The following is a 22,913-nucleotide window of genomic DNA, read 5'->3' as shown; positions in this document are numbered from 1 at the left end:
ATAGAACTTTTTATTTTTTGTCACAAGTTAGCGGAAAATTATGATTTTTGTTTTCTTTTTTTCCCTTACAAAGTCTCATATTCCACTAACTTGTGACAAAAAATAAAAACTTCCATGAACTCACTATGCCCATCATGAAATACCTTGGGGTGTCTTCTTTCCAAAATGGGGTCACTTGTGGGGTAGTTATACTGCCCTGGCATTTTAGGGGCCCAAATGCGTGCAAAGTAGTCCAAAGTAGTGATCATCCCATATAGACTCCCTGATCACCCCCCTGTAAGGCCCCATTCAGACGTCCGTATGTGTTTTGCGGATCTGATCCATGGATGCGTGGATCCGAAAATGAATGGAGGGCGGCTGCGCATGCGCAGTGCGCCCTCCTTCACTTGCGGGGCCCCGTTCTCGATATAGGTGCAGGTCCCAGTGGTGAGACCCGCACCTATAAGACAATGGGGGCATATCCTAGCAATATGCCCCCATTGTCCATGATGAGACAACCCCTTTAACCGCCTCCGGACCGCCTAAAGCAGGATTGCGGTCCGGAGGCGGTCGATTCATTCCTCCTTGATGCGCCGGCGTGTCATCTCGCGAGACACGAGATTTCCTGTGAACAGGCGCGCGTTCACAGGAACTGCAGGTAAGCGAGTGGATCTACAGCCTGCCAGCGGCGATCGTTCGCTGGCAGGCTGTAGATGCGATTTTTTTTTTAACCCCTAAAAAAGGTATATTAGACGCTGTTTTGATAACAGCATCTAATATACCTGCTACCTGGTCCTCTGGTGGTCCCTTTTGCTTGGATCAACCACCAGAGGACACAGGCAGCTCTGTAAAGTAGCACCAAACACCACTACACTACACCCCCCTGTCACTTATTAACCCCCTGAGCACCCCATATAGACTCCCTGATCACCCCCCTGTAAGGCCCCATTCAGACGTCCGTATGTGTTTTGCGGATCTGATCCATGGATGCGTGGATCCGCAAAACACATACGGACGTCTGAATGGAGCCTTACAGGGGGGTGATCAATGACAGGGGGGTGATCAGGGAGTCTATATGGGGTGATCAGGGGTTTATAAGGGGTTAATAAGTGACAGAGGGGGGTGTAGTGTAGTGGTGTTTGGTGCTACTTTACAGAGCTACCTGTATCCTCTGGTGGTCGATCCAAGCAAAAGGGACCACCAGAGGACCAGCTAGCAGGTATATTAGACGCTGTTATCAAAACAGCATCTAATATACCTGTTAGGGGTTTAAAAAAAAAATAATAAAAAAAAAATAAAAAAAAATATCGCATCTACAGCCTGCCAGCGAACGATCGCCGCTGGCAGGCTGTAGATCCACTCTCTTACCTTCCGATCCTGTGTGCGCGCGCGTTCACAGGAAGTCTTGCGCCTCGCGAGTTGACGCATATATGCGTGACTGTTCCTGGGACAGCCGCCTCCGGAACGCGATCCTGTGTTAGGAGGTCCGGAGGCGGTTAATTTAGTAAAACATGTTTTATTTAAAAAAAAACCCACTGTGCATTTCAGTTCTTGAGTTAAGCATAACTACATTTCAGCATTATCAGTAACTTGTGTGTGCTTTTGCCTTGAAAATCCAAGCAAATAGACCTCTAGCACAATTCCCTTAAAATATCGCATCGCATACCGTTATCACAATTTTTAGGGCCCTAATCGCAATCGCACAAAATTCCCATATCCTGCAGCCCTAGTCTGAACAGTGATCTGGACGCTGTCCTCGGCCTGCGGAAACGAGGGGGCTTTTATCAGGATATAGTCCAGTTAGGGCAGCAAAGGAATGCGCCTGGTACGAAGAAGAGCCATGATCGGTGCCAGGATCTTGGTAAAGACCCGAGGGGCGGTTGCCAACCCGAAAGGAAGGGCGACAAACTCATAGCGACGAGCCCCCATGGCAAAGCGCAGGAATTGTTGGTGAGATTCTGCGATCGGAACATGCAGATGAGCGTCCTGGATGTCCACGGACGCGAGGAATTCCCTTGGAATAAGAGAAACCATAACGGAGCGGAGGGATTCCATTTGAAATCTCCACACCCGTAGAGATTTGTTGAGCAGTTTTAGGTCCAAGATCAGATGCACCGACCCCTCTTTCTTTGGGACCACGAACAGGTTTGAATAAAAACCTGCGCCCTGTTCTTCTGGAGGAACGGGTGGTAATACCCCCCAGTCCAGATGGGAAGAAACTGTCCGTAAGAGGTCTGAGGCTCTGGTCGGATCCCCGGAACGCAAGAGGATAAAAAACATTCCGGTGGTCTGGACGCGAACTCTATCTTGTAACCAGACGTTACAATCTCTAGAGCCCATGCGTCCTGAACATGAGCCCTCCAAACCTGCTGATAAGAAAGCAGACGGCCCCCCACAACAAGGGGTGGGGGCACCCCTTCATGCAGAAGATTGCTTGGGAGCGGCAGGGCGGGTCGACTGTGTCCTCGGACGCCAGGTAGGCTGGGGTTTGAAAGAGGGCTTCTTGTAGGAGTCCTGTGACCCTCCTGCAGAGGAAGCAAGCGACGACTTGTTCGCAGAGAAGCGGCGAAAGGACTGGTACTGAGAACCGGAAGTCCTCACCCGGAAGGGGCGCTTAGTCCTAGGCTGGGGAAGGTGAGTGCTCTTGCCCCCAGTAGCGGCAGAGATAAACTCATCCAGTTGAGCCCCAAAAAGTCTGGAACCCTCAAAGGGGAGGTACGCAAGGGAACCCTCGGAGGAAGCATCAGCGTCCCATACCTTCAACCAGACCTCCCTGCGTTGATGACCGAGAGGGCCGAAATGCGGGCAAAAAGGGAACCGATGTCTATGGAAGCCTCACAGAGGCATTTGGAGGCCTGAGAAATCTGGAGAACCAAATCCAGTGTGTCCGCAGACGCACCTTGGTCCGCCAGGTCCTGGTGATAGCGCTGGTGCCTGTGGTAAAAATGATGGTGTTAGAATATGGTGATTGGAAGAAAAATTTTTTTCTTTAAAAGTTATTTATTTTTACAGCATGTAGACCTACACGTAGGTGGTATAGTTGTAATCATACTGACCCAGAGAATGAAGCGCACAGGACAGTTTTGCAGTAAAGGGGATGCTGTAGGGACACAACCCGTAAATTTATCCAACTTGTCGAGCAAAAAACAAGTTCTTATATGGATATGTGAACGGAAAAATAAAAAAGTCATAGCTCCAGGAAGATGGGGAAGAAAAATAAAAAACGCAAAAACAAAAAACCTCCGGTATCCTAAGGACTAATGGGGGGATGGGGGGGAGGAGTCTGAGCAAGCTTCTACCCGAGGGGGAGAAGCGGAGTCATCCGAGGGATGCTGTCACTCACACTGCCTCTTAGTAGTCAGCCGTCCTCTGCGGGAACCACTGTGAGGGGATGGAGTGGTTGGCGCCGCAGGATTGGAAACGGACCTATGTTCCATAAAAGACATGGCTGCCTTGGCGAACAGGGCCAAATCAGCGGCCGCGCTGGACTGACTGGGGGGGGGGGGTCTGGACTGGGCAAGAGAAGGGGGAGAAAGGTGATTCTGTCCAGGGGCAGGGCAGGAGGCACAGGCACCAGTGACCGAAAGTGGGAGCAGACACTCCATACAGGACCCCATTGGGGTCTGAGAAGAGGTCTTACTGGACTTAGGCTTAGGCATGATTGTCTCTTCACAAAAGTGACTGGAATCAGTACAGAGAGAAAAAATCCTACCGCTCAGGCAAGAGCACAAGCAACCAATCCAGAGAGGAGCGGGGGAGCAGCCGTTCAGTGTGAGAAGCTTCTCAGCAGCAGCAGGAAAGAGCTGGAGTTTCGATTAGGCTCTGCCCCCTGGCCGCGATTAGGCTCCGCCACCGATCGCGTCATAGGAGCGCAAAAAGAGCCCGCGCTCCGCTCTGTTTAAAGAAGGGAAATAAAAGCGCGGAAAAAACTAAAGTAAGGTGTCCCCAGCAAGGGGGATAGCAAGCCCAGAGAAGCGGAGACTGAAGGGGGAAGTGCGCTGCTTGTGAGATAAAGCGGCGCCGCTCAGAGACATGATATGCCGCCAGAGAAGGAGCAGGAGCGTCCAGAGACGCCTGCCCAGTTAAGTGCCTCCATGACCCTTGCGCCCCAGACAGAACAATGCCACCTAGATCCCCATTCACCCAGGAGGCCCATAGGTCTCAGAGAGGTAGAGAGGGAGGGAGGACACAGAGGTGCAGCTTCATACTTATCTGCTCCTGCAGATCTTCACCATCGACTCCAGGACCAGCAGGGATGCACCTCTTAAGCCATCTGACTCCTTGCTCAGGAGTGCAGTGCTCTGGTGGAGGGTGGCAGCAGGTGACCCAGGAGCTGGTAGGATACCGGAGCTTACAGGTCGAGCCCAGATCCACTTGCCTTCTTGGGGGGATAATGGAGGCAGCCTGGCAACATCCAACAGACGGCGGCGGGCACTCCATGGGGGACCAGGATGGCACAATGCTGACCTGTGTCCCCAGCTGGAAGAAAAATAACAAAAGGGAGACGAATGAAAAAGGGTCAACCTCCTTCACTAGACACTAAGCAAAGACTGAGTTCCTCCTGGTGGAGTCGGGGGGTATAGCCCGAGGAGGAGGAGCTCTTTTGTATTTGCATAGTGTCCCTCCTACTAATACCTCTAAGCTATACCCATGGTCTGTGTCCCCCAATGGAAAAAAGTACAAGAAATTCACTTTAATACGCTGAGTCACTCTGAAGACCCAGTGTATTATAGCTGCAATTCTTATGTTGGCCAGCAGACGGCAGATCATCATAAGAAATCAGCAATTTACATATTACAATGCTGATGTAGCCCCCTACACAGGCTACAAAAAAACAAAAATAAAAAATGTTTTATAATATATATTACATACACACTTTATTTGTATTTATCATCCTTTCCTTAGAATAAAAAATACATAAATAAAATGTAAACATCATGGGCATCACCGTGACCAAAAACACCCATACTATTAAAATATCAAAATATTTTTCCAATATCGCAAGTGCTGCAACGGAAAAAGTATTAAAATCGCAGATTTGCCACTTTTTCGTTGCTGGTCTTACCCAAACATTTTTTTTATAAAATTTGATCAAAAAGTCTCACACTGAAAAAAATGGCATCAATAAAAACTACAGATCGTTCCTCAGAAAATGAGCCCCCCACACAGGTCAATAGACATAACTATAAAAAAATTATGGTGTTAGAATATGGTGATTGGAAGAATTTTTTTCTTTAAAAGTTATTTATTTTTACAGCATGTAGACCTACACATAGGTGGTATCGTTGTAATCATACTGACTCAGAGAATGAAGAGCACAGGACAGTTTTGCAGTAAAGGGGATGCTGTAGGGACAACCCGTAAATATATCCAACTTGTCCTCGTCCATAACCTGTCCCCTCCCTACATCTCTGAGCTAATTTCCCGATACACCCCCACACGCACTCTCCGATCCTCACAAGACATCCTTCTCTCCTCTCCTCTTATTGCCTCTTCCCACAATCGACTCCAGGATTTCTCCCGTGCATCCCCCATACTCTGGAACTCGCTACCCCAACATATCAGACTCTCACCTACAGTGGAATCCTTCAAAAGAAACCTGAAAACCCACCTCTTCAGACAAGCCTACAACCAGTGACCCTGCTGCCTCTATACCGCCATGACCAACTTAACCCGCACCTACTGTGTCCTTCTCCCATACCATGTAGATTGTAAGCCCTCACGGGCAGGGCCCTCTCTCCTTCTGTACCAGTTTGTAACTCATTTTGTTTATGATTAGTGCAATTGTCTGTATTATGTATGTGCACCCCTTATCATATGTACAGCGCTATGGAATGAATGGCGCTTAAATAATAAATAATAATAATAACTTGTCCAGCAAAAAACAAGTTCTTATATGGATATGTGAACGGAAAAATAAAAGTCATAGCTCCAGGAAGATGGGGAAGAAAAATAAAAACGCAAAAACAAAAAACCTCCGGTATCCTAAGGACTAATGTGACCTTCTTTAAACTTTTGAATGCACATGTCCAACTGTTCAATATTTCAGAACATTTTGCTGTTCTCAAACAAGGAGCTTAAACAGAAAAGTTCACAACACGTGTTTGATCCATGAATCACCTCATTACATTTCCTGGTTCAATTAGAATTGGTATTTAAAAACAGTCCTCAGACTCAGTGTCACAGAGTTATCAGCAGAGATACACAGACACTGGAAGAGTCACAGAAAGGCATAGAAGTGGATGTCCTTTGGCCACATCCCACACTGATGACATCTTCGTTGTGAACAATGTCCTGCGGAACCAGACGACGACTCCAGGCACATTTAAAGGGAGTCTGTCACCTCCATATGGCCATATACAGTGCTTACATGGCTCTGTAGCACACCTATACAGGATTTACCTCTGTTCTTTTCTTTAGACTTGCACCAGCAGGAAAAAACGAAGTTTAATTCATATGCAAATGAGCATTAGCAAGTGCCCAGGGGAGGAGTTCAGTGTGTAGGTGCCCAGGCTGCTCTGCCTTCTTTTAACTTTACTCCTCCCCAGCCTCTTCCTTTGCCCGCCCTCCTTGTCTCTTGCCTCATCGATAGGTCCGGACTTGGAGGGCGGGCAAAGGAAGAGGCTGGGGAGGAGTAAAGTGATGTAAGCACTGTATATGACCATATGGAGGTGACAGACTCCCTTTAAGGCAGGTGAGATGCACGCAAGTGTCATGTTATAACATTCAAAACTATTTACATCAGCGTGGTCTGTGTGCTAGACGACCTGCAAGGGTACCTGATCACACCACCAGGCACAGGAGTCAGTCTTGCAAGGGCCAGGGGGTATCTACGCTGGACGAGGGACCAGTGGGCCTCAGTACTGTTCACTGATTAAAGTCAATTCAGGTTGAGCAGAAATGATGGCCGCCAACGATGTTGGAGATGTCAAGGAGAGCACTATGCATCAGCCACTATTTTCACCACCTTTGGTGGTGGTGGTAGTGTGAGCAAGTGTGTCTAGTCAATACAGGCCTACCCTACACTTTGTGAATGGTACAGTGACAAGCCAATATTACTTGAACAACATTAATGCAGTAATTTTGCCTCTGCATGAACAACACAGGCCTAATTTCATCTTCAAGGACGACAATCCATCAGCTCATCGAGGTTGCATTATTAGGGAATGGTTGCTGTAGACTGGGGTATCTCATAATGGAGTGGCCTGCACTTTCTCCAGTCCTGAATACCATTGAAAACCTATGGGATCAGCTGAGTTGCCGTGTAGAGGCTCGTAAGTCTGTACCCCAGAACCTCAATGACTTGAGGGCCATCCTTCAAGAAGAGTCAACTTGTGAACAGCATGAGACGTCATTGTCAAGCTGTAATTAATGGCCAAGACCACATGACAAGTTTGGGACATTCTTGTGGGGGTATACCCACCACTGTTGTTGGCTTTTCTTTCAATTAATTGAGATGAGGAAATCAACATTGCATGCTTCTACTTAAATGCACTACTTTCATGCTAAAAATCACAGCCTTGACCTGTAGTGGGATTCTAAAAACATGAGTATCCCAGACCATCACCACTAAGACATAACCTTCATTGGATAAATCAAAAAATACCATGAAGTGCCAAATAGTGATTTTAATGACTTATGTACATAATGACAAGGGGAATAATATCCCTATTCGGCCCTATCTTCAGAGTTCTGTCTACAAACAGAATAAGCTGCCCCGAGAAGGGCGATCCCATGTCAGGAACCTCCTAGCGTCCACGAAAGTGTTCATCAGTTTGTCATGATACATGTCCAATTCCTCACCTAAATCGCTCTATGATCAAAGGCCATCTAATTAATTCAATTCATCAAGTCATATAAAAAAATAAAATAAAAAAATACATAAAAAAAAATTCATTCATATAAATCAAGACAAATTGATAAAACCTGTCCCAGTACATCCATCAATGAATAAACTGTGCCACCAATGTGTTTCACTGTGCCAAAAAGGCACGAGTTCATCAGGGGACCAAAATGGATAGGGAAGATACCCTTTCAATGTTGATTACCATGAGGTGTACTACATAGCGGAAATTATATATATATAAAAAAAAAAAGTTGACATGTATAATCCACTGATCCAGTTCATAGTACTGTGGGTCCACCACCATTGTAACAGCTCTAAATATAGATATTAAAGTAGTTACATATTCCCCAATATATGACACATATAAGGCTAAATGTCCCGTTATCGGGTATATAGAGCTAATGATATTTGGTCTAATCAAAGAAAATATTTGGTAGTGGATCAGACCAAATGAAAAAAAAAAAAAAGTCCATCAGGGCCAATACTTGCGAGGCAGGGGGAATAGTCATATTAGTACATTAGAACTGCTGTGTCTTTCTCATATGTGAAGGTATGGCGTATTGATGGCCCGCAGCATTTATCACCTCCAGAGTTCAGGCTTGATATAATATCACTGTATCGTTAACTTATCTTTTTCCATAAATTTCACCCGAAAGCCAAATATCCCTAACTTTTTTGGGAGTAGTGTATTTCTACAGTGTAATAATATTGCAGCTTATAGTGACTAGATTTCAGGAGAAGGGTTGTTGATCCAGGGAGTTTTATTATGATTTCCCCCTCCCCTAAAATGAGGAAAATTTGCTTCTGCATCACAGTTTTTTCTTTTTCCCTTCCTCTGTATCAACTTAGGATACAGACTGAACTGGATGGACAGATGTCTTGTCAGTCTTACAAACTATGTTACTATGATGATATGGATGACAGGCCATTTACAGCATCCAATAGGCTGGACTAGACAAATTTAGCTACAATTCTTATGACTTAGGGCTCATGCACACCATTGTTTTGTGGTTTCCGTTTGTCTGTATCAGAGTTTTTTCTTTTCTCTGATTCAAGTCCTTTTCCGTTCTGTTATGCCACAAAACATATCCATATGGTTTCCGTATGCGATTTTTTTTTTTTTTGCAGATCGTAAACAGTAACTTATTAATCACCAAACACGTGCAATATGGGCTGAGCATTTCTACAGTATGGATCCGCAAAATACAGATGACACCTGGATGTGTTCCGTATTTTTTGTGGACCCGTTGAATTGAATGGGTCCTCGGACAGTGATTTGCAGACATGCACTGCTTTTTTGCAGAATGGAAATACGGAAATGGAATGCACACTGAGTACCTTCTGTTTTTGCAGACCCACTGAAGTGAATAGTTCCACATACGGTCTGCAAAAAAACAGAACGGAAGCAGAAAGAAAACACGCTTGTGTGCATAAGCCCTTAGGCTGAATTCTCACGTCCATGGAACACAGTCCGCGAGATCCTGGACTGGCATCCTGCTTAGAGCAGGAGTGCACGGCGTTATTGGTTGCTATGACGCGTGCACTTTGTCCAGCCGCAGTACAGTAATACATTCGTATAGATCATACGAGTATTACTGTAGTGCAGCAGCGGCACAAAGCGCACAGCGTCATAGCAACCAAGACACTGTGAGCTCCTGCACTAAGCAGGATGCCAGTTCGGTATCTCAAGGACCGTGTTCCATGGATGTGTGAATGACGCCTTATTCAACGCATCAGTGAATCATGGAATGCGCTGTCTGTGTCCTTCAAGGATAGCACAGGTGTCCATTGATTTTAGTGTGCTTATTCTATTCACACATCCTTGTTTTGTTTTTTACCAACGTTGTTCCTTGGTCCATATTGTCGACCAAACACACCCATAGAACTCCACGGACAGAACACTGATCCTCTACAGAAAAATTCTAAAAAGTGTGAAAAAGGTTTCCTCCACAGTAAATAAGCCTTCATCACTCCCCTGTCCAACCATATTGCAGTAGCATAGTACAGAACACTTATGCTTGAAAAGGTGCAGATTCTAAATAAACAGACGCAATACATGCCAACAACTGTATCTTGTCTGATACTTCGTCTCGATAAACCTATGTCCAGAAACATGAGAACGATTTTGTTCGAATATATTGTGTGACGAATTACAACTCCCTTTATTCAGCAGAAACAAGTCAGGAAGGATGCCCCAGATTCCAACGGCGAGTGATTCCCGTTTTATGTGCACAGATGTCACAGAGGTTTCTGCGACCACAAGACTCTATAAAAGCCTAGGATGTGCCCATCTTCACAGCTTTAAAGGCAAACTGTCACCTACAAAACGCACATTAACCCACCAGCATTATCTTTTGGATGATTTCATCTTGTTTCTAAAGTTGGTGTTCTCATTGCTGAAACAAGATAAAATCATCTGGAAGGTAATGCTAGTGCAGTGGGCCGCATTGTCACATCGCTTTATTTCAAGGGGCCGTAAAGAAAAAAAAAAATTGACCGGCGCTCATCTGCCTATTACACAAGAAAGTGCAAAGTGACTGGGGAGGAGTGATCGCTGCCACAGTCGTGCTGCAGATAATCGGACATCTTTCATCCTTACAAAATATGCAAATCAGCCGACAAATGAGCAATTCCTTGTTTATCGACTGATCAGCTGCACGATTATACTGGCCAGATATAAGATATGAGTGCTCCTATGAACACTTGTTCCCAGTAATTGTCCCAAATATCGTGCTGCAGCATAACCCCTGAAACCGAATAGTTATACTTACTTGCTCCCCGCCTCTCCGGTTCTTCGAATTGCCTCCGCTGTTTACAACTGGCAGTGCATGGACATGGTCATACACCACTCCAGACAATGACTGGCTTAGGCGGTGATGTGGCCACAAGCAGCGTGTCACTGCCGAAGCCAGTCATTGACTGGAGCCGTGCAAGTGACCATGGCCATGCACTGACAGGTGTACACAGAGCAGGAACTGGAAGATGGAGGCAGCGGGGGCAGTGCGGAGGACCAGAGCGGAGTGGAGCAGGTAATTATGAATTTTCGATTTCAGAGGCCATGCTGCAGGAACTTGTTAAAAATAATTTTTTACCAGAAAAGTGGCTACATTTCCTTCCATCCTGCCTCTTATTTATAAATCAGCGTTTTCCTTCACTGCAGAGGACGGAGCTCACTGGTTACTACCATCTCCTGCCAATCCAGTTATAGGCGCCCTGCAGTAGCCAGTAAGCACATTACCTTGCTAGTGGGGAAGGCGCTTATTGGTTAACACTTGAATGACCAGGCCCGAAAAGGCCTTAAGGACCAAACACTTTTTTGTGATTTAGCGCATGTGGTGGTTCAAATGGTTGTAATTATCGTATTTGTTGGACCACCAAAATAATTTTTGCAACAATTTTTATTTGGGGGAAACTGTACAATTTTTTTTTAAAAAGTATATTTTTTTTCAAGCTATAGCTCCTTATTCTTTAAATATGCAAACTGACATCAAAATACATTTTTATAATTAGTTCTCTATTTTGTGTAGGCCGTTTTGCTATATAATATGAAAAGTTTCACGTGAATGGGGCGGTAATGGTGACTGTTTTGATTGGCGTGGGTGTTTTTACTTTTACTTAATATATTTCTGCTACATATGTCCCCCAAGAGGTCATAAAAAGACTTTGGGGCACACCGTCACTTTTTTAAATTTTGCACTTTTTCATAAAAAGACTGTGGTGGGACCGTGAACACTCTTTTATTAAGCACTTTTTCCTTTTTATTAAATTTTTTTATTTATTTAGTTTTCAAATTTTTTTAAAATAATTTTTCAAATATATATATATATATATATATATATATATACATACAGGTCATTCTCAAAAAATTAGCATATTGTGATAAAGTTCATTATTTTCTGTAATGTACTGATAAACATTAGACTTTCATATATGTTAGATTCATTACACACCAACTGAAGTAATTCAAGCCTTTTATTGATTTAATATTGATGATTTTGGCATACAGCTCATGAAAACCCAAAATTCCTATCTCAAAAAATTAGCATATCATGAAAAGGTTCTCTAAACAAGCTATTAACCTAATCATCTGAATCAACTAATTAACTCTAAACACCTGCAAAAGATTCCTGAGGCTTTTAAAAACTCCCAGCCTGGTTCATTACTCAAAACCGCAATCATGGGTAAGACTGCCGACCTGACTGCTGTCCAGAAAGCCATCATTGACACCCTCAAGCAAGAGGGTAAGACACAGAAATAAATTTCTGAACGAATAGGCTGTTCCCAGAGTGCTGTATCAAAGCACCTCAGTGGGAAGTCTGTGGGAAGAAAAAGTGTGGCAGAAAACGCTGCACAGCGAGAAGAGGTGACCGGACCCTGAGGAAGATTGTGGAGAAGGACCGATTCCAGACCTTGGGGGACCTGCGGAAGCAGTGGACTGAGTCTGGAGTAGAAACATCCAGAGCCACCGTGTACAGGCGTGTGCAGGAAATGGGCTACAGGTGCCGCATTCCCCAGGTCAAGACACTTTTGAACCAGAAACAGCGGCAGAAGCGCCTGACCTGGGCTACAGAGAAGCAGCACTGGACTGTTGCATGTCATTCGGAAATCAAGGTGCCAGAGTCTGGAGGAAGACTGGGGAGAGGGAAATGCCAAAATGCCTGAAGTCCAGTATCAAGTCCCCACAGTCAGTGATGGCCTGGGGTGCCATGTCAGCTGCTGGTGTTGGTCCACTGTGTTTTATCAAGGGCAGGGTCAATGCAGCTAGCTATCAGGAGATTTTGGAGCACTTCATGCTTCCATCTGCTGAAAAGCTTTATGGAGATGAAGATTTCATTTTTCAGAACGACCTGGCACCTGCTCACAGTGCCAAAACCACTGGTAAATGGTTTACTGACCATGGTATTACTGTGCTCAATTGGCCTGCCAACTCTCCTGACCTGAACCCCATAGAGAATCTGTGGGATATTGGGAAGAGAAAGTTGAGAGACGCAAGACCCAACACTCTGGATGAGCTTAAGGCCGCTATCGAAGCATCCTGGGCCTCCATAACACCTCAGCAGTGCCACAGGCTGATTGCCTCCATGCCATGCCGCATTGAAGCAGTCATTTCTGCAAAAGGATTCCCGAACAAGTATTGAGTGCATAACTGAACATAATTATTTGAAGGTTGACTTTTTTTGTATTAAAAACACTTTTCTTTTATTGGTCGGATGAAATATGCTAATTTTTTGAGATAGGAAATTTGGGTTTTCATGAGCTGTATGCCAAAATCATCAATATTAAAACAATAAAAGGCTTTAACTACTTCAGTTGGTGTGTAATGAATCTAAAATATATGAAAGTCTAATGTTTATCAGTACATTACAGAAAATAATGAACTTTATCACAATATGCTAATTTTTTTAGAAGGACCTGTATATATATATTTAGCACATAATTTGTCCCCAAGAGGTCACTGAAAGACCTGTGGGAGACAATAAATGTCTTTTTGTTGTACTATTACCACTGTAACTGGAGCATCCAAAGGAGCCCCAGTTACAGGGAAACCAGCCTGCTGCGAAGGCTTTGTACCAGGGCAGCGCTCCTCTGTTCCCGAGTGCAGAGTGCTCATACAGCAGAAGGCAGAAGCGCTAATAAAGCGCTTCTGTCTTCTCCTCGTCTTCCCCACTCTCACTTATAGCCGGGGACCCTTTCTGCTCCTGCTACAGCGCAGGAGCAAAACCTGTGATCCATCTGCTGTGCAGCGCTCTGTGCAGAAACACAGCTGATTGCAGGATCAGCTGTGTTTCTGCCCAGCAGGGCGGGGGCCGCAAACCATGGCTCTGGGGGCCGCATGCAGGCCGGAGGTTGTGCACCCCTGTGCTAGTGGAGTAACATGCGTTTTGTAGGCGACAGGTTCCCTTTAAAGCAATACTTGCCTTTAATGTGAGCTTAAAGATCAGATTTTTAAAGCTGGAAACAAATTCAGAGTGCTGCACAGCAGCGCTTTCAAGCAAGACTATAAGTGTCTTCACACAGCAGAATAATCCACCAGAAAATAGCCCGCATAAATATTCCCCCCCATGTTATCTTATGGGGTACTTCACTGAGGAATAACATTCTGCTGTGGTAAACAAAGATGTGTTGCAGCTTTTCTGAAGCAGAATGTCTCCATCTCAGGTAACCCGCACCAGCGTATTTCCTGGTGGATTTCTCCATCACTTGGGAAGGCCATCTAGTTTCTGACATCATGAACATTTTTCTCCATGCAAATTCTATTGTTTTCCACAAACAGCTATTCTTATTGGCATGGAGCACAGTAAATGAGGAAAACAAAACAAGACAGGAGTCAAGAGTAGGCTTAAACTTTACAGTATTGTGATTTCTCCTATATACAAAGAATTACAGTACATATTGATAGAAGGTGCACAACCACCTTCCACTAGTGACAGGAAATGCAAGAGCCTAGTAACAAGGGAAGGAAAGTTGAAAAGCAGTTGTGCCGCATCCTCAACATGTGATGGACAGCGTTACACCCCGTATCCATTCAGTCACTCAGATCACTTATGTACAGTCAAGCAGGATGGAGCGGAAATTCAGAAGTAAGCTTTGCTGCTCTACAGTGGTGTAGCACCAGTGACTGGAGTCTTGAACATGGTATTTTGAGTAAACTTACTCCAAAGGCTAGAACTGCAGTCTTTGTCCAGGATAGCCCTCAAACAATATGAGTTACAACAGGTTAAAATATGCACAGAATGGAATACTCAGTTATATGGTTTGACAGAATGATCTCCACTTCTGGATGTATCATGCTTTGCCTTTATACACTAGATGCAGGACAAATGGAAAACCTGATCACCTCCTAAATAAGATCCAGGACAAGTATGCATCCCATCCCTTTTATGTGCTTTATGTAGTATAGGACTACCTAGCCTCTTTTCTGTTGCTGTGACCTCACAACTGTGCCACGTCTGCCCAGGGAATATAGTTGGATTTAGAAAACTGAAATTTGATAAAATGTACAGAATGACATGAATCTCTAGCTAATAGTTACCAGTGGTTAGTTTATCTTGAAGATTTGGCTGGGCATGGGTATAGGGGAAAAATAAAAAGAGATGCACATACATTATTAAAAAAAAAAAAAAAAAAAAAAAAATGATTCTGCAACAGCCATGCATTTACAATGGGTTAAAATCACAATGGTCTAGTTTATTAATAAACAAGAAAAAAAAATATATATTTTCGGCACGCTAAACCAAACCACTGAAAGGTAAAATTTACAAACGTTCACAGGACTGAGAAATAAACAAATGTAAAAGTGATAATTCAGCTTACGTCAGAGGCACTGGTAAAGACACCAACAACTAAAAGTTATATCAAAAAACAAAAACATACAGTAAAACATTAAGCACAGCTGCCCATAGCACCAAAATTTCCATCGCAAAATTGCTCAGATTCAATGGAGGCAGGTGTGAGTGTAATGTGCGGAGAAGGTTTAGTGTGGTGTCTGAAGGACTACAATGACCACTATTGGCCCGTGACAGGAGACCATTATACTTTAATCCAGCTGCCTATCGTCTGACATCTATGTTGCTTGACTAGTATTTATTACCCTACCTATGTTCTCTACTATATGGCTGAACACCTTCTCTTCATTTTGTAGAATATGTCTATACATAGACGCAAATCCAAAAGGTAAAAAGCTTGAAAAACTATACAATGCATTTTCCAATCCATTGTTAAATAAGTTAACAAGGGATTCAAGATGGATTACAGTGGCAATGTGGAACAGGTATTTTGGTTTTATGTAACTAAAGGTCTTTTACACCGGCAGAGTGATAAAATGGGGGCCATTTGCTGATATAAGCACAGGACTTGCATAAGGATGGTACAATAAATGTAGGATTTTAATTCATGCCAGCGATCACTGTCTTTTCTCATCTAAAGTGGTTTCCATTACAGACGACACCAGTTTACACGGGAGGAGAAGCTGCTGACCATGAACATTTTTTGCCATCATAAAACAAATTAGCGTATCATTGTTCGTCAGTTGCTCTGGCCACTGATCGAGAATGATCACTTCAGTGATTATTAGCCCAGGTAAATAGCATTCATATTTGATCAGTGTAATTAAATGTCCTAGGATTACTTTTTGTTTCAACTTTTTTTCTTTAACATTTAAAACATTTGTCTTTTCTACAACTGTGTGTGCTTTAAAATTACCTGTGATGCATAACATTAACTTCTGTCATGATAGTTTCACACATTTCCAACACTTATATTGTACCAGCCTTGAGTCCAGTGTCCACCTTGTCTAAACTGGATCCCTAAGACAAACAAAGGGAATCTGCCAATTTTATTTTCCATCCAAGGCAGAGTAAACTGGTGACAGAAACCTTGAGCAAAACACTGGGTTAGTTTCTTGAATTGACCAGTCGACATGAAATGCTAAAATCAGAACTGAGTCTGCTCAATACAGAGCGCATGCTAGGGTGTTAACATATTCATAAGCGTCCAACCCTCCAACGGCACACATAGCACCATTCCCATTGCAATTGGCACCGAGGGTGGGAAAAGTTGGGCGCTCATGAATATGTTAAATACTAAATTGCAATAAAGAGCCCAGTCAATTCCAGAAAGTGACCCAGCATCTGACCCAGGGTCTCTGTCTATCAATTTACAGTGCTCTCGGTATAAAACTGGAGACAGATTGCCTTTTACAAGTTGAGGATCTGAAGCAAGACATGATAAATTTCATTACACAGTGATAAATCTTTAGTTACACAAAACTGGGAAACCTTTTAAAATCACTTTGCTTCACCGTCATTCATTCTGCTAATATCCTGATGGGATCTTTCAGCTGAATATATGAATACAGCACTACCGATTTAAGACTAGGCCTTCTCTTGTAGCAGGTTGACAACATTATGCATGTGGGATTTTATTATTATCCTTATGTGCCAGAGATCTCCTTGGACCTAGCATGAAAATCTGAAATAAGGCTGTTCAACTCCCATAAGATGTATCTGCATGGTTAAATGGTGGAAGGAGTAACAATGATTTAATACTGCAGTAACAACCTACGATGTGCTCCATAATACTAGTCATCAATAGTAGTTGTATTTTGGCATGACTAACAAATATCTTGAGGTTGTCTCTCCAACCCTATGTCATAGGACGAAACCTTAGACATGCAGTAACAGATCTCAGCATTAGAATAATTTGATCAGGCAAGAACAGGTATTCTAACCAAACGCACACTAACAACCCCATGAGGTCCACTGGCATTTAAAGGCTTCCTGATATCCACATCTCACTGTAATAAGGCACCTCCTCTTTTCCCAGCCATCAAGGCCCATAGTATTTGCAGATTTACCACACTGATAGAAGTGCCTTATTGCTCTTTTACAGAATACAGCCCCTTTCAAAAGGTAAGCGATTAACCTGATTCACTAGACACACTGATTCATTAGGACTTCAGCAGTTCATCAGTTTATGCAATTCGCAAGTCTGTAACCACAAGAAGCAGACAACTAAAGCAAAATCTGAACGCAGCCGCCTGCTTGTCAAGAGTCTGTATACCGATGATGCTGAAACTGTGTGTGGGGACACATGACAGCCACATCCAAAATATATGTCACAACAATGAGTCCTTTACTGTAGTCCCAGAGGTCATTCCTTGTCTGGTGCTATACACACAGGGGGAGCTGGACAAGGGCTAGATGCAGTTTTTGGCTGACAATGAGTAGCACAGTTTTGATCTACAGAAACAGACTCCTTTTGCTGAACACCAATAAATGTGTTTTCTACTATGCCAACCGGCAGATATCCAGGTAGACTGTTAGAAGTTTTCTCATCATTGGTTTGGTCTTCTAAAGCAGGGCCTAAGTTCTGTACTGAATCTGCAGGCCCTTCCTCTTGCTCAGTTGCCGTAGAACATGTAGGTTTCTCTGTGGTTGGCTTATCTGCACCGGTATGGCTATGTGATCTATTTGACTGTTCTACTGGATGCGAGAGACAATTTTTAACACTTACTAGATGCTGGAGACTGCTTACTTTTTGTAACACATTTGGCTTCTTTTCAGTAGTGACTGGGGTCATTTGTTCCTGTAAAGAAGAATAAGATTGGTCTTCTGGAACCCGAAGTGGTCTCTTTACAGAATAAACAGTGCTGTCAGTTTCTATTCCATCCAAGCATGAATTAACAGGATTAGGCATCTCTTTTGGGTCTTTATCTCCATCACCGAGAATAGGCTTTTCTTCAATGATCTGGCGTTTTACAGCAGCGGTCTTCACTAGCATCTTTCCAGACTCTATCGGGTATTTTCCAGCTGTTGCCAATACAACCTTCCCAGACGACACAGGCTGTTTCCCTGCAGAAGATAGCAGCACTCTACTTACTGATGAAGAGTTTTTACCAACGGAAGTCAATAATACCTTCCCAGCAGGTAGATTTTTTTTATCTATAGAAGCTAACAAAACCTTACCAGGAGATAAAGCTTTCTTTCCTAAAGAGGCCAAAAGGACTTTCCCTGCAGGCAACTGTTTCTGTGCAGATGATGCAAGAAATAGTTTCCCACCCACAGGTGATTTCTGGCTACCAGGGGTCAGAAGTAATTTTCCAGCTGGTAGAGATGTTTTCTCAGAGGGGCTTACCAAAACCTTTGCAGAAGGCAGGGAATTTCCTCCAAGAGCCAACAACACATTACTAGCTTCTGAGGTACTAGTCACGGATGGAGCCATCAGCACTTTGGTTAGCACCGATTTCTGCTTATTACTTGAGCATTTCTCCTTGACATTACGCACACTAGTGTGCTTTGATGGTTGAGATAGCCCAGAGGACATATTTTCTGCCGAGGATTCAGTTTCTCGAATTTCCCCCGGCTCCAAAGGATGTGGTCCACATGGATCATGCTCTGTACAGGATAACCGTCCGTCCAGCTTTGAAATGAAGAGCATGCCCTCACGGTGCAACTTGCAAAACGAGCTAGGACACATTTCACAGAATGAAGCTGCCTCCTTGCTACAGACATCACACTGATGCCATGGACATTCCCACTTGCCTGTAACGAGAACAGGAAAACTCCAATAAATTATGACAAAAGACAACACATTTTAAGAACCAAATTAAATTTCATGATATGAATGTCTATATTTGTATAAAATGTCTAGGAGTGGGTAGCAGCGGTGAGACCCGCGCCTATGCCCAAAACAGGACCCCGGGAGCACACACATGGCTTGCTTCTTCATAAAACTGGTTCACTCCTGTGTATGGGTTGCATCTGGTATTGCATCGTCGTTCCAATAAAGCAAATGAGCAAATGAGACCAATATATAAATCAGCAGCAGGCAAGAGGCAACCCCAACACTTGGCATCATGTTTTAGCTCTGAGAAGAAGTGTTCAATTGTGATAATAAATGCCATTAGAGATGGATTATCTAGAGGGGAGAGGAAGCAACCTGACAAATGACAGGGTGGTGGACATGTGCAGTCATCACCCAGTCTTTAGAGTGGGCATCTCATTTCAACAGCATCTCATTTTAAGCAGCAATTACTTCACAATTATTCATTCATTTTAATAATGCTCCTTTAGCACAAAATATAACCAAAACAACCATTTCACAAAGTAATGTGTACTTACCTGCAGGTCTACGAGTTAAACTTAAGCAGTCTGCATGGTACACTTTAGGACACCCCGGCTTTTTACAGGATACAAGCTGTCCTCCATCTCCACAACTGAAACACTCGTCTTCATGCTCTTTTACCATTTCAGTTTTCTTGCGTTTCACATATTTTCTCCTGGCCTTATCCTCAGAAACAGTGGGCTGGTTCTGCGTGTAAAAATCAGAGACAAATTAGTATTTTTTTGCGTCTTTACAGCAAATGTAAAGGGGATGTCCCATCTGGGACATTTATGACATAACCGCAGGATATGCCATAAATGTCCAGTATGTACAGGTGCCATATCTAGGAGCCAGTTCTATTGGAATAGGGTACTATCATGACCGGTCAGGAATGGAAAGGTGTCTGGGCGGGATTCTCCATTCACTTCAATAGCACTGTCAGGGGGCTCAGCTATTATAGGAAGTGCTACTGCAGTGAGAAAGCCACACATGTGCAGACACCTCATTTCCGGCTGAGCAGGACAGGAGCAGTTCCCAGAGATGACAGCCGCAATTAAGAGTGTTTATAGATATCAAATAATTCATAAGGTGTACCTCTGGCGGGCACCATGTGGCTCAGTGGTTCATACTGGTGCATCGCAGTGCTGTGGTCCTGGGTCGAATTCGACCAGATACAACATCTGCAAGGAGTTTCTATATTTTTGGAGTGCTGGAGGAAACCCACGGGGGGACAGCAAACTGACTTCCTACAAAATTGACCCTAGTGTGCTGGGGTCGAGTGCCTACATGGCAGCCACTGACTTCCCAGGGAGTCCCCCAGACATACAACTATCCTTATGCTTTGAGTCCCTAAGAGAGAAGCTCATTACAAACATTTGCGATTGTTTTCTTATACAGTAAATGGTGCAGGGCTTGCCATAGGTTCCAAACAGCAACATAGTTTATTAGAATAGGACCACTTTTTGAGTTACAGCAGCAAAGTACTACCATGCTCACTATGGCTGTGATCTGAAAACAAGCCTAAAAGGATTTAGAGAATTTCAAAAAAGGCACAATATGAGTAGGACACAGACATCCGTGAACTCCATTGGAAAAGCACGGTTAAATAGCAGAAGTAGACGAACTTTCTTCCTGCTTCAAAGTCCACTAGTGGCTTACCAATAACTAAATGCTTTAGTTCAGAAGTAAATAAAATAAACACTGCCCCTTTCATTGGAGGATACAAACCTTAGGCCTAACGCCAAGGAAGCCGCTGCAATTTGGAGCACCGCATTTACATACAGTCTTCCCATTTCCAAGACATTCCAGGTTGTAGTTAAAAGTTAACTCTGTTCCTGAAAATTTTAAATGGTCAGATATCAATTAGGATGTATGGTTTAACATATCAAACAACATACATTTGCATTTTATGAGTGTCAGACAATGGACATCTATAGGATATGCCATGTACGTCAGATAGGTGTGGATCACACCTTTGGGGTCCAATCCTGTCTCCAGAACAGCACACCCAAAATGAACGAAAAGCAGCGTTGCATGCATGGCCAAACGCCCTTCACCGCTATGGGAGTTCCAAGAGTAGAGGACTGCTGCCCTGGCTATTTCTAGCAGTCCTATAGTGGTGAATGGAGAGTTGGCCTTGCTTGTGTGGCTTACTCTCCATTCATTGCTACAGTATGCCCAAAAATAACTGCGTAGCATTTTACAACTCCTTCCCATTCAAGAGTACCATGACTCCTTTAACCCTTCACACTGCTGGATGATATTTTGTTTTAGCGTTTTTGTTTTTCACACCCTGCTTTCCAGGGCCATAACTATTTTTTATATTTTTCCATTCACATAGCCGTATGAGGGTTTATTTTTGGCGGGACAAGTTGTACTTTACATTTTATATTGCATATGATATAGTGGGAAGCTGGAAAAAATACCAAATGGTATGGAATTGAAAAAAGTAATATATCATAAATAAAATAAATATTATATATATATATATATATATATATATATATATATATATATATATATAATATTTTTTGCAATTCTGCCACAGTTCTATGGGTTTTGTTTTTACTGTGTTCCCTATGCAGTAAAACGGACCTGTTGCCTGCATTCTCCAGGTCAGTACGATTACGGCGATACCACATTTGTATAATTTTCTTTTTGTTTTAATAGAAAATAATTAAATAATAAAAAACTTTTTGCTGCCATATTCTGACCCACATAACTTTTTTGTAGTTATGTATACAGAGTTTTATGAGGGCTCATTTTTTTTAAAGGGTGATCTGTATTTATTATGGATACAATTTTGGGGTGTGTATAAAGTGATCACTTTTTATAAAAAATTTTAGGGGGAGGTGAAACAAAATAAAAAGGTGAATTGGCCATTTTTTCCATTTTGCTATATGGGATAAGTATTTTTATATTAGAAAAGTACAAGTGTTAGCACACTGTGATGCTCATGTTTATTTTGGGGGAGGGGGGAGAATTTATAAATATATATAAATTTATAAATATATATATATATATATATATATATATATATATATATATATATATATATATATATATATTTCACACTTAGGCCTCATGCAGACGAACGTTGTTTTGGCCCGCATCCGAGCTGCAGTTTTTGAGGCTTGGATGCAGATCCATTCAGTTCAATGGGGCTACAAAAGGTGCTATCCTCATCTATTGCTCCGTTCCGTGGTCCGCAAAACATGAGCCTTTCTCAAGCATGAGAAAGGCTCATGTTGAGCCGAAACGTCGCTTCTTTGCTGCTACCACATGTGTGAATAAAACACCACTTGTTTTACTAAAGGAACCGTCCGGAGTGCAGTCCAATTTTTTCCATTATTTTCAAGTGGGTAAGATCCAGTTACCGTACTTGGACTTTGCACCCACCTGCAATTGCTTCAAAGGTGGTGCTGCCAGTAGTTTTTTCCTGTATGTGTATATATATATATATATATGTGTGTATATACATATATATATATATATATATACATACATACATACATACACACACACACACATACACACACACACTGTCCTATTCTTGTCCGTTTTGCAGACAAGAATAGGCAGTTATATTAATGGCTGTCTGTGCCGTTCCGCAAGGAACACACACAGATGCCATCCCTGTTTTGCGGATCCGCAATTTGTCGACCGCAAAACACACAACGGTCGTGTGCATGAGGCCTTAGGGAACTAGAACATGCAATCATTAGATTGCTTCTCTCATACAGTGTATGAGAATTTCACTATGTTTATATGGAGACCTGGGTCTCTATAGGAAAATAGCTGTGGCAGCCTCGGATCATTCAGGAGGACCGAGGCTTCTGCACACAGTATCTGGTATCCCTAAGTCCCGCTAAGGGAAGCTGTTGTAGGCCTGGGAGCTCATGCTCCTGTTTTTTTTGTTTGTTTTTTAAGCTCCCAGAAGTGGTGGTCACATTTGACCATGGCATCTGAAGGGTTAAATGTCTGT

At 43.1% G+C, this 22,913-nt stretch overlaps 1 protein-coding gene across 5 annotated transcripts in view; it reads right to left on the bottom strand.

Moving 5' to 3' along the window:
• Positions 1 to 14,171: 14,171 nt before the first annotated feature.
• The window catches only part of NSD1 (nuclear receptor binding SET domain protein 1), a 131,312-nt gene continuing 122,570 nt past the window's right edge, over positions 14,172 to 22,913 (bottom strand). For all 5 annotated transcript variants that reach the window (XM_044280792.1, XM_044280789.1, XM_044280793.1 and 2 more), the window contains exons 21-23: positions 20,657 to 20,763; positions 19,447 to 19,636; positions 14,172 to 18,867 (exon numbers count right to left, since the gene is read on the bottom strand). In XM_044280792.1, the coding sequence (XP_044136727.1) occupies positions 17,477 to 18,867; positions 19,447 to 19,636; positions 20,657 to 20,763 (1,688 nt within the window). In that variant the 3' untranslated portion in view covers positions 14,172 to 17,476. The remainder of the gene's footprint in view (positions 18,868 to 19,446; positions 19,637 to 20,656; positions 20,764 to 22,913) is intronic.

The sequence above is a fragment of the Bufo gargarizans genome, chromosome 2 (assembly GCF_014858855.1).
Source record: "Bufo gargarizans isolate SCDJY-AF-19 chromosome 2, ASM1485885v1, whole genome shotgun sequence".
Lineage (NCBI taxonomy): Eukaryota > Metazoa > Chordata > Amphibia > Anura > Bufonidae > Bufo > Bufo gargarizans.
This window is presented reverse-complemented; position numbering and strand designations above follow the sequence as displayed.